A 12,383-nucleotide genomic window follows, 5' to 3' on the forward strand; every position below is an offset into this window, starting at 1 on the left:
CCCCCCCCAATAATTTTCGCTTAACTGATATTGAATCAGTATCATATATTGTATTGGTATCACTAAGACTGATAATTTCGCTTAACTAATACTAAAGGTATCATTAATGTTTCTTGTTCAGAAATTACTCATTAGTCAATGATACTATAAGAATATATATATATTATATAATACTGAGCAAAATTATCAACCTCAATGATATCAACACATTATATGATACTCATTTAGTATTAGTTAAACAAAATTAATTAAGGGGTATATATAGTATAATTATTTAGTTCAATATGTGTATATAAAAGGATATATGTTTGTGATTATTTTGCTTTTATAAGATATTTGCTTAATTCACACAAATATTTTAACTTGAATTGGTGGGGTGCGCCAGGCCTGGGCTATAGTGCAAAACCTAGGCGACGCATGAAGGCCCAAGTAGCAAGCTACTTTGATGGACCTCCCCCCTTAAAAAATTGAGTTAATATCGTGTGAGTCAATGACCCACATATCAGATATTAAACTGATAAGAACAGATACTACACTTGATCTTAGCCAAAAGGCCGAGAAAGGTATGCTTTACTCTATCCACAAACCTCATCTTTTATACTGCCTCTCAACTCTCTACTTCTCATTTTCTACTGATGTGGGACGACAAACACTTAATATAATACCACCTTGAGTAATTTTTTTCATTTCGAGGTATATATGTGAGTTCAATTCTCATTGTTGCTTTGACACCAAACACACACACATCGTAGAAACTAAAAATTGAGCGATTTCATAACTCTCTATATTCATACAACTTTGTTCCTATAGAATGCAAAAAAAACTCCATGAGAAGGGGAAAAAATGTACCAATTAACATTAGTTATGTGAAAAATAGTTTTGAGATTTTAAGAATTAACACAACACTAGTATAGCCAAAGGCCATTACACCACTATGTATGTACTTGAGAAGTCACATTAACAAAAAAAAATAAGCTCATCTAAAAGGCTAAGGTGTGAGAAGAAACAATGAAAGAATACACTTGACAAAAAGTTCAAAACTCCACGAATTTCTCGCTCTCACATGGCTGCGTTAATCGTTGATCTTGCAGCCTCTTTCTTCATCTCCGCGGCTTTTCCACTCCCTCGGAAATATGAGAACACTTGCTGCATATTGTAGATAATGAAAGGTGTTAGCAGAGACGGTTTTGATGCTACGCGTTCAACGAAATCCAGTATGTAAATAAGAATAACCACTTGAACATGAAAAATAACTTTTTGGAGGAGCTAGAAGTAAACACATGAAGAAGTCAAATAGGGTTCAACATCTACTATATATACATAAAAAATATATTTTTAACCATGTATAAACAGTGTAATTTTCCGTTGATCCGAGTGTGTACACATGACACAACCAATTTGAAGTGTGTCTATTTGTTCACAAGGATAGTTAAGCTATCTATCTAAATGATTTGGTATCAACTTTAAGTGTCTATCTATGTACGGATTTAGCCAACACATAATTTCAAAACTACAACGTGTTCAGTACTAAGAACTTTACGTGATGAACCTATCAAGTTTAAATCCTGGATCGACTTGTATGTAAGAGCGATACTAGAAGAAATGACAGGGCAAATAAACTAAACCTGAATAACCCATATGCTGATCACTGATTCAAGAGCAAAGAGTCCAGCACCAATGAAGAACAATATCTGCAAGTAAAATCAAGGTTTAATTTAGTACAACATGGCTAGAGTTTCTTGATTTTCGCGATTTGACATTCATCTGAACACGCGCAAAGTTCAGAAGACGATTGATTTTATGAATTAACAGTATGAAAATCCGACATAGCCTTACCCCAACTATCGAATTCCAGCCGATAAGATTAATTGCATTTATGAAACCACTGTTGAACCATAGAATGTAAAAAGGAGTTAGTCATATTATATGAAATAGAAAAGATCAAAAGAGAAAAGGGCAAGTTGATTCAGACACCACGATTATAGAAAAAAGACGAGAAAAACATTCAAACTAGTCTCGTTTCACACACAAGAAACTCAACTTACGTCATGGATTGCTGCCTGAAGACAAATGGAGGTGCTGCTGTGGCTAAGACACAGAATACAATGTGAATCTGCAATACATATTGAATTAAAAAGAGGCATAATACATAAACAGACACTCAAACTTGACATCAAACCGACAAGTAAGCACTCTAACTTCAATAAGCACCTATCAAGTGCAAAAAAAGAAATGAAAAAGACGAAGAATGTGTGTTCACCGCGTAACAAAAGAAAAACCACCCAAAATTCAGCAGGCTATCAGTCCTGCAAACAGAATAGATATGAGAAAATAGTCACCGACAGGTAGAAGAACATTACAAAATTATAAGAAAACAATAACAACAACAACAATATAATACCTCATCGCACGATAAAGAGGACGATACCACAAAAAGTAGGCTGATGGAATACCTAAGAAGTAGACAAGAGAGAAAAACCAAGCGCCAACGTCTATAATGATACAAAAAGGTTAAGTTAGATAGTTGATTTATACTGAAGGATTAGAGTTGATTTCTCTGATGGTCACTCAACTAACAGTTATTACTATCTCAGAAAGTCGTCTTTAGTTGAGTGACCATTTGAGAAATCAACTCTGAAGGATTAAAATGATTGTAAGATTTAGCTTAGCAGCAACCTCCTCCTTTGATCCAAACACAGGTGGTTGCCATTACGTTCCATACCATACAACCCGCCAAACCTGCAATTCACAAAGTTTGAAGTTAAAGATACTTGTCTGATTCAACAATCGAAGAAGCACCAAAGCTCGTCTCCGAAAATCATTCTAACAAAACAATTTCCTAAGACTATAGTCACTCTTCATTCAAATACATGATATCAGAGCAGACAAAGGTCATGAGTTCAAGTCTCACCAACCATGTTTTATCAAAAAGTAACTTCACGTGCTTGATTCAATGAAAAAAAGAATCAAAGTCAACATGTGAAGGGGCGTGTTGAGAATATTACTGATTAAATCAACGTACCCAACAATGTAGTGAATGCAACATACTGCATCTTTTGTAGATGGATTGGAATTTCATTCGCAATATCATGATGAATGATTGGGAGGAACGGTGGCCAATTACGATGCTCTATAACAACACCAGCTGTCGAAAGAAGAAGGGGAGATCAGAAGTAAAGAACAAATTTTTCGTCAAATAAAACTTTGATTATTAGCTCAAGAGCGCGCAAAAGCATATTAATATACAATGGAGAAAATATATACCTCCTGCTAAAGCTTCTTCTCTCCTTCTCACATCCTATAAGAAACAAAGAAAACAGAGAATTACTAGTGTAAATGTTTCCGATGGATGGTCCTTCGTAAACTTTTCTTTTTTGTGACGGATCAATATGTCCCATCACAAATTTGCAACTGAATGTTGTCCAGACTCTCCAAAAATGTTGTTACACCAGTGTCGGATTCTCCTAACATGAACTACTTTTTGAGAATCCGACACATGTCAATCATTTTTGAAGAGTCCGAGCAACATAGCCATATAAAGTGCTATGCAAGCCTACCTGTTCTCTTCTTTTTAGATCAGCCTCTTTAGCTTGTAGTTCCTTCTCTTTCTTCTTCAAATCCTGAATAGTTACGCAAGTTAAAAAAGGATCATTAAACCGTAGTATCGCAATGAAACACACGATTACTCTGTTCATTCGTAAGCTAAATATACAGAGTTCAAATTGTCAACTAACTAGTCTCACCTTTGCACTATCAAGAGGAATATCGACTGTTGAACCACGAGCTGAACTCCCATTCTGAACATTTTAGTAAGTAAAATAATGCATAAGCAAGGTATATATGGCAACCCGATCCACAAAGCATCCCGTGTTTACACAGGGTTCGAGGAAGGACACACCTCAAGGGAGTATAATATAGGCTAGCTACTATGACACAAGCATTAATTACTAATACCATGGCTCGAACTAGTGACCTAGAGGTCATAAGGGGGACGACTTTACCATTACTCCAAAAGCTCCTCTTCACCTAAAAACGACTTTATGGTTTAATATCAAATTTTATCATCCTTTGCTTAATCTCTTGCTCTGGGCAGTTACAAGGCCAGGATCCATTGGTATAGTTCAAATTGGACATACAAATTTTCAAATAAAAATTCTTTTCGGGTTTACGAGCTGTGTTAGATACCCATTCCGGGACACTAACCAATCCAATTTCATGCCGTATAAGGTTCATTAAAGAGGAAAACGCTTCCTACCAAGATTTTTTCCATTCCAGGGCTTGTATCCAATAGATTTTCAAACAAAAATAATTCAAAAAAAAAAAACAATATTCTAACTCCATGGGCATTTTTTATCGTTTCTAACAAGACAAAAAGGCAACTAAAAAAAATGGAAACCACACTAACAACATGAACACCACTTTCCAACAATGTATCAAATTACTCAAAAACGGGGTAACGGGGTCTGGAGAGGGTAGAGTGTACGGACACCTTACCACTACCTCGAGGAGGTAGACATGTTGTTTCCAGAACATCATAGTATCTAACGGAACAATACAAAAGTAAAGAGGACATAGAAAATAATAACGAAAAACATAACATAACATACCAAAAAGGGGGCAACAACCATATATAACCAACTAATGTGATAACTGAAACACAATAAATAAACGAGGAATAGCAAAGGCAACTACGAGACAAATGATACTACTATCGAAAAACGGATACAATGCACCAATCTATCGTACTAGAGACGTACCGCAAACGGATTTACGTTAGCTTCTTCTGCAAAAGGATTATCATTATAGGCCATTTTTTTTTTCAATAATCAAAAAACTCTATGCTCCCAAAAGCAAACCCAAAAAATGCAACAGAAATATACAAATATATGCAAAAAAAAATTAAAATTAAAATCTGTAGCACTAATTGGGAATGTAGAAAATGTGCATTGATCACACAATGCACAATTATTATTGAATTAAATTAAGAGTCATTAGTGAATAGTTGTTTTCTTTGTAATTTTCTGTTATGTATTTTTTGTTTATCATTCATTTGGTCATTTTTTTGCCTATTTTTTAGCAGAATTAATTGGGGGAATTTATGTATGAGAAAAAATGTAAGAAGGTATTTGCGGGTGTTCACAGGAAAAAAATATGGAGGGATTTATATAAGTTTGAAGATTTTGGACCTTAATGGTAAGTTTGATTAGTTGAGGTGTGTGAGACTCACTAAATACTAAGGTCTTCTTTTTTTTTTCTTTTTTTGTTTTATGTATATGAGATTATACTGTATTTAAGTCGAGGGTCTTTCAGAAATAACATCTCTACCTCTATGATACTACACCAAAAATGATCTTTAGCGGTAATTAATTATTGACAATAGGTTAATTGCACTAAAAATGTATTTTAGCTGCAATTAACACTTTTTGTCAATGTCTCTAAAGCCTTTAGCCACATTGGATCAATTAACTAATGCTGATAAAGGCTTTAGCCTTTTTTGTTATTGTGTATATTTATTGCCGTTAAAAGATGTTTTGTTGTAGTGTGAGATAGTGATAAGGTTTGTGTACACTCTATGCTCACTACACCAAAATTGATCTTTAGCGGCAATTAATTAATGACAATAACTTAACAATCACTAAATATGTATTTTTAGCGGCAATTAACACTCTTTGTAAATGTCCCTAAAACTTACATCGGCATTAGATCAAATGAGAATTAACTAATGTCAGTAAAGGTTTTAGTTATCTCTTTGTTAATGTGTATATTTATTGACACTAAAAGTTATTTTTACTATAGTGTCTCCCCACACACCCCTTAGTGGAACTTCATAGGGTATATGCTGGTGTTCCCTCACCTCCAATCGTGTGGTTGTTGGTTCGAGTCACCAATAGAGCAAAAAAGGTAGAAGCTCCTGAGGAGGGACAAAAGAAATAATGGCTTAGTTTGATTGGACACGAAATTTAATTAATTAAAAAATCTAGTAATCCTATCTTAAATATGTGTGTAATGTACTAAAATGTTCTTTGAGTCTCTTTAGCTAAATAAATTATAGGGTAGAACCTCAACACCGACACAAACAAAGATCAACACTTGAAGGTAGGAGGGAGAGATCATTGGGTTCAACTTCCATTGGTGATGGCAATTCCTTCTTGAAAAACGTATATACAAGATCAATATTACTTTTATTATTACAAATAAAAGAAAAAATAGTTGCTTAATCCTTTTGATTTCTTTGTGTGTTTACTTCTTTATATTTGGAACGACTTAGTAAAATCCTGGTTGGAGCATATCCTGGAGTAGTGAAGAAAGCCAGTAGTCAAATCATATTACACTATACGTAAATACAATGGCAAGTTCCTCAAGGTAAAAAAGCCCTTAAATTTTAATGTATGAGTGGACATTTTTTCTAACAAATATCTACTTTCACATGGAGGTTTTTGTGATAGTGACAACCATAGATTTCAATTTCATATCTGTATTGTTGTCAAGTGGAGCTATGACTAGTAGAAGTTGAGGCTGGACTTGAAGGAGACGCGTCGTTTTGATGATGAAGGGGTTGAGATGTACATTCCATAGGAGAAGGCACGGGTACAGGATGTGCGATGAAGGTAGGAACTTCTTCCCCAGGCATCAGTACTGATACTCCATTCGCGTAAAAAGTCATCTGTAAGTATTAACAGAAGAACATTATATAGACAGCTCCACATATATAGGTGAGAATCATCAACAAAAGAAAATGAAATTTAACTTATATACACTTTCAGTATAAAAAAAATTCTACATTAGCTATGCGATTTAACCTTTTGTAGACTTATAGTAGCTCACTTATTATAAGCCGCCAATAGTTATGAGCAGCAGTCCTCTGACTATAGATAGGAAAAGATGTAGAAGTGTGAGCTACACTCATAAGGGATTGAGAAGTTGACGAAGTAGCCAGTTAAATGAGAGGCTAGAGTCAAAGGCAATAAGTATGTTTTAGATTTCTCATGGTAGAAATTGCAACACTAAAACAGGCAACATCAATAACAAGAAACATATTCAGTATAATCTCACAAGTGGAGTCTTGGGGAGGGTGGGGTGTACGCACTTTTACCCCTATCTTGTGAAGTTATTTCTAACAGACCCTCGACTCAAGTAAAAACACATGACGACACTAAAATAAGGATCTGTTTTAAAAAAAGAAGCATGTTTTTTGATAAAACAATTTGCTCCACACTATTAAGCATTGGTATAAACATGATTCTAGCAATCAATTAGAAAATTTAAAGCAAAAGAATCTTAGCTTTAGCAATAATTTTGGGAAGAATACTAGACAAGTGTACTTAACTGAAAAGGAACAATTAATAAATATGTCATAATGCAGCCCACCATAGAAACTTCAGATACTCCCACTCATAAATCTTTCAAAATTGTGAATTTTTAAATCCTAATTCATTGATCTTCTCCCAAAAAAGGTAACATGTTAAGACAATGTTGAATCCCAGAATTGGCACCCAAGGGTGTGGTCCAAGGGTGGATACACCTTACCCCGAGGACAGAGGCGGAGCCAGGTAGGGCCGAGGGGTCCATCCGAACCCTCTTTACGGAAAATTAGATTGGTTATATATGCTATTAGAATTTTCATTAAGGAAGTTCTAAATATGAATAACACATGAAGAAGTCAAATAGGGTTCACAATCTATAAAATTTCAGCGAAGGCAAAAATGACAAAATTATTCGATACCTGCTAGTTGCTAAGGGAAAATAGCAGGTATCTTGTAGAGTTAATAGAAATGCACACAAGTTAAGCCAAACACCACGATTATAAAAAGAATATTGAATCCCAACATAAACTCATATGTCATCATGGCCTCCAAAGTCAAAATATGGTGGGATGTCATTGGAAGCTATAGTGTCTCTTTTGACAAGATGCTGGGACAAGAATGACAATAAAAAAACCATTGTTCTGAATAACTCTTTGTATAAAATAGAATATCATGGGGCTTTAATGTCTTCTAATATGCATAACAATGGGACACACACAACATGGGCTTCAACTAGAAAAGTCTTTTTCTAAAAAGTCTTTTATACTTGGTAGTGTACCATGCAGAAAACACAATGGGGGCCATCATGGCAACCTCTTGCCTAATAAATATTTGGCTTTAGACAAAAAAATCACATGAATACATAGGAATGAGATGTTTCCAATAAATTTAAGTTCATTGATGAAAATTATGAGTCCCTTTGGGTTAGCTGATTAAAAATAGTTGATAAGTATTAAGGTATTGAAGTTGAATTTATAAATACATGTTTGGATAGAAGTGATGAATTTGATGATAAGTCATTCGTTTATTTGACCATCTCATCTAAAAGCTTAAGCTATTAGAGAGAATATATTTTTATTATTTAATTATATTTTCAATACTCCCACACATGCGGGCCTGATTTTTTTTCATAAGTCAAGCCGGTGGGATTCGATCTCAGAACCTTTGTCTGCTCTGATACTATGTTGAAGCGTATGACTATCTCATCTATAAGCTTAAGATATTAGAGATAACAGATTTTCATTATTTAATTATATTCTCAATACCCCTCACGTGCGGGCCTGATTTTTTTCCTCATAAGTCAAGCACGTGGAAATTATTTTTGACATGGGTGGTGGTGAGATTCGATCTCAAAACCTTTGTCTGTTCTAATACCATGTTGAAGCATGTAGCTATCTCATCTAAAAGTTTAAGCTATTAGAGAAAACACACTCGTAGTAGCTAATTATATTTTTAACAGAATCCTCAAAAAATGCATTACCTTTAAAAATTTGAAATGTACATGTTGATATTTTTGAAGAGCCCGAACAACATAAATCATTAACGTATTTGATAAAAAGATGTTCATAAGCATTTTTTTCTTCTGCTAAAATGTCTGCAATATTCTTTAGAACTATTTACACAAAAAGTTAGTGAAAAAGGACAACAACTAAAATAGAATAGAGAAATAATTTAAAATTACGTTTTACAAACGATACTAAGGATAAAACTATAAAAGGCTCGATCATACTAAAAGTACTTTTATAAGTTGTAGAATCATAAGTTTGAGAGTGAACCAACTTATATAATTTTTGATTAATTTTGGCTTATAAACACTTTCAATACTCACCAAAATGCATATATAAGTGAAAGTAGTGGATATAAATTAGTTTGACCAGCTTATAAGTCCAGTCTTCAAAATATAAAAATATAGTGCCTGCAATTTGAACTTAGAACCTCAAGGTGAATTTTGAATTCCCTAACCACTGAGCCAACTTCTAAAATACAAAAATATCTTATATACACCGTATAATTTTTTACCGAAGAGATGAAGTGAACACCCTCGTCCCCTCTTAAATCCACCCCTAATCTCATCACTCTATATTTTGTGATACTTGACACATTTTCTTTTCCGGTTTAAGCATTTGTTGTCCGAAGCTTGTGAGCCTGACTAATTTAGATTCCCATCTGATAAATTATGACAAACTATGTTTAACTAGAATAATGTTAATAACTTTTTCTTTTTGTCTGAGGGTTTAAGTTAGATTAATTGAATCAAAAATTCAAAAATAAATTTTCCAAGGACATGATGATCAAGAATGATTCATATTCACTAAGGTCTACAAAATGATAATTATGAATAGAATCCCATTCAAATAATCCAGCTATAAGTTATTATTGTAATAGCCATAATTATGTGAGAAGCAATAATGACATTAAGGAAAAAAGCAATTAACTGTCACAAAAAAGTTAGTTAGCCTACTCATTGCGGTCCTCAAAAAATAAAGTATTCACGTTTCAATTTATGTGTCTTAGTTTGATCGAGACAGCCACATAATTTAATACTCTCTCTGTCTCTAATTACTTGTCCACATTTCTCTTTTTAGTTGTCCCTAATTACTTGTCAATTTTGACAAATCAAGAAAGGACAAAAAAATTTACCCATTATACCCTCAATTAATTACTTTGAAAATGGTAGAACTAGTTTTTAATTCATCCACTTCATAATTAATAAGGGTAATAACTTGCATTACCTTTGTTCATATTTGACTTGATACATCTCTTAAAAAGTACTTAATAAAATGATGAATTTATTATATCACCCTTGAATATAATAAATTTTAATATTTTATAAAAACACATTAAAAACCAAATGATAAATAATTTTTTTATTTTCTAAACTGAAAAAGTAAAAGTGTCACCTATTTTTAATACTTCCTCTGTTCCTTTTTAGTTGTCATAATTTCCCTTTTGAGAGTCAAACGATATGAATTTTAACTTACAGTTTAAGATGTATTTTTCATCATATTGATTGAAAAAAGTTGCAATTTATAGTACTTTCCATAAAGTTTTTGAATATCTAAAATTTTATTTAAAATATCAAATTAATGTAATCTAATTTAATTTTAAAAATTAATCAAACTGACTCTCGAAAAGCACAACATGACAATTAAAAAGGAAAGGAGGAAGTATATAATAAATAGACAAGTAAAAAATGGACGAAGGGTAATGATAAATATTTCAATTCTCTTAGGAAATAATACTTGCTCTAATTTTCCAATGTTTAAAAAAATTTAAACTTTAAACTTTTCATTTTTTCTCATTTTATCTTGATAATGACGATGCAATAGATTTCCTCTTGTGTTTTTAGCTTTTATATTTAGTTCAAATTAATAATTTTCAACATAATAAAAAAGATAATGATTATTTTTTAAAGAATTTTATACTTATTTAGTTAGGTGGATTTTACATAATCAACAACAATAAATCCAATATAATTCATAAATATGATACGAAAACAACAATAAATCCAATATAATTCATAAATATGATACGAAAATGACAAATCACGCATAGATCTTACCTCTAACTAGTAGATTTTACATAACCAAACCATTTTAATGAGAATGTAAATGCAAATAGAAAGAAAGGAGTAACTACTATGTCACGTTTAAAATTACGAGTTCTATAAAATGGATAATTCAACTAACTTAGCTACTAAAATTTCTTCCTGAGTTAATATTATTTTGATATGTGAGCATAAAGCATTTGGTTATTTCATAAATTTCACGGTTTAGTTAAATAGTGTCATATAAAACGAAACGAATCACACACATTGCATCTAAATAAAAAGGTGAGAAAATAAAAGCATACCTCAGGAGAAGGGTAATCAAGTTTCCTCTGGACTCTCATTTGATCGGAACTATTCCGATCACCACCGGACGACGATGGTCTTCGCCGGAGAAACCTCTCGAAAATCGCCATTACTAAGAACATAGAAATAAGAATAGCAGTCGCAACGAAACCAAACGATACAGCATTTACAGAGTTGTCAAAGTTTCTCCAATGATCTTCTCCTTCTAGTCCACCATTTGCTTCTGCCGGAGCCATACTCGGCGGTGGCACAATTCCCCAAAAATCAACACCACCATTGATTTGTCGTCTTCCCATTGAGTAAAAACAAAGTAATCTCTTTCTGTATCATCACCAATTGACCCAAAATGTCAGCTAATTGTTGCACTCTACGTGTTTGATATTTTGCCTGAAAGAATTCAACAAAGGGACTGAAGTTACAGTTTAAGAAACAGAAAAAGACCCAATTTTTCTTTCCTCCAACAAGACTGTAGGGGATAGTGGTGATGAATTAGAGGTGGGTTTTGTTGTTGCACTCTATCTGTTTGATATTTTGTCTGAAAGAAGTGAACAAAGGGTCTGAAGCTATAGTTCAAGAAACAGAGAGGTGGGGTGGGGGTAGTGATGATGGATTTGAGGTGGGTAACTTTCAAGGAGAAAAGTTGGTTAGTTTAATTAACTAGTAGCTTGGAAAAGCTGAGGTTTTTCTTGGGTTCTTGTAGAAGTGGACAAAAGAGTGGGGGAGAAGAAAAAGCTTTGAGCTTTGGGATGGGCAAATGGAGGAGGATAAAGAGGAAGACTATAGTAGATAATCAAGGTATAATGACTAGTCTGTTTAGGAATAATATTGTTTAATTAGAAGGTAACTATGGTTAGTTGGAAATAATACATAGATAGATAGACATCTTTTTGTGAGAATGTAGGTGTTCCGTGGATATTTGATATCGACGTGACACATAAATTTTGGAGGTGCTTAAATGATTATTTTATAAGTTGGAGTGTTTAATTGATACAATTAGGGGTGTTCACGGGTTGGTTTGGATCTGTTATTGGTCAAAACCAAAACCAAATCAACTTAATCGATTTTAAAATTATCAAAACCAAACCAAACCAAATATAATATACATTTACCGGTTTGGTAGTTATCGGTTTTGGTTTGGTTTGGTTATTAACCATACACAAAAATAAAAGAAACAATTCATTTAAAATGTGAAAAAAGTGACAACAATCCATTCAAAACGAAAAATA

At 33.1% G+C, this 12,383-nt stretch overlaps 2 protein-coding genes across 2 annotated transcripts; both read right to left on the minus strand.

Moving 5' to 3' along the window:
- Window positions 1-844: 844 nt before the first annotated feature.
- Window positions 845-4,812, minus strand: LOC102593783 (secretory carrier-associated membrane protein 2-like). The gene is made up of 12 exons (XM_006365941.1): window positions 4,758-4,812; window positions 3,744-3,797; window positions 3,558-3,620; window positions 3,265-3,298; window positions 3,023-3,145; window positions 2,677-2,739; window positions 2,402-2,492; window positions 2,261-2,306; window positions 2,046-2,113; window positions 1,837-1,885; window positions 1,626-1,691; window positions 845-1,146 (listed from the first exon to the last, which is right to left on the minus strand). The coding sequence occupies exons 1-12, from the start codon at window positions 4,809-4,811 to the stop codon at window positions 1,060-1,062; spliced, it is 798 nt and encodes a 265-aa protein (XP_006366003.1). The 5' UTR covers window position 4,812; the 3' UTR covers window positions 845-1,059.
- A 1,485-nt stretch (window positions 4,813-6,297) lies between these two features.
- Window positions 6,298-12,086, minus strand: LOC102594100 (uncharacterized). Its single transcript, XM_006365942.2, has 2 exons — window positions 11,157-12,086; window positions 6,298-6,664 (listed from the first exon to the last, which is right to left on the minus strand). The coding sequence occupies exons 1-2, from the start codon at window positions 11,451-11,453 to the stop codon at window positions 6,485-6,487; spliced, it is 477 nt and encodes a 158-aa protein (XP_006366004.1). The 5' UTR covers window positions 11,454-12,086; the 3' UTR covers window positions 6,298-6,484.
- Window positions 12,087-12,383: the final 297 nt, after the last annotated feature.

This window comes from Solanum tuberosum, unplaced genomic scaffold, assembly GCF_000226075.1.
Source record: "Solanum tuberosum cultivar DM 1-3 516 R44 unplaced genomic scaffold, SolTub_3.0 scf00599, whole genome shotgun sequence".
Lineage (NCBI taxonomy): Eukaryota > Viridiplantae > Streptophyta > Magnoliopsida > Solanales > Solanaceae > Solanum > Solanum tuberosum.

Coding starts and splice junctions, on each gene's coding strand:
- LOC102594100 (XM_006365942.2), bottom strand. CDS start 11,453: ATGGGAAGACGACAAATCAATGGTGGTGTTGATTTTTGGGGAATTGTG. Junction 6,665..11,156: donor TTGATTACCCTTCTCCTGAG/GTATGCTTTTAT, acceptor TAATACTTACAG/ATGACTTTTTACGCGAATGG.
- LOC102593783 (XM_006365941.1), bottom strand. CDS start 4,811: ATGGCCTATAATGATAATCCTTTTGCAGAAGAAGCTAACGTAAATCCG. Junction 1,886..2,045: donor TTCAGGCAGCAATCCATGAC/GTAAGTTGAGTT, acceptor ATGGTTCAACAG/TGGTTTCATAAATGCAATTA. Junction 1,692..1,836: donor GCTGGAATTCGATAGTTGGG/GTAAGGCTATGT, acceptor TTTTACTTGCAG/ATATTGTTCTTCATTGGTGC.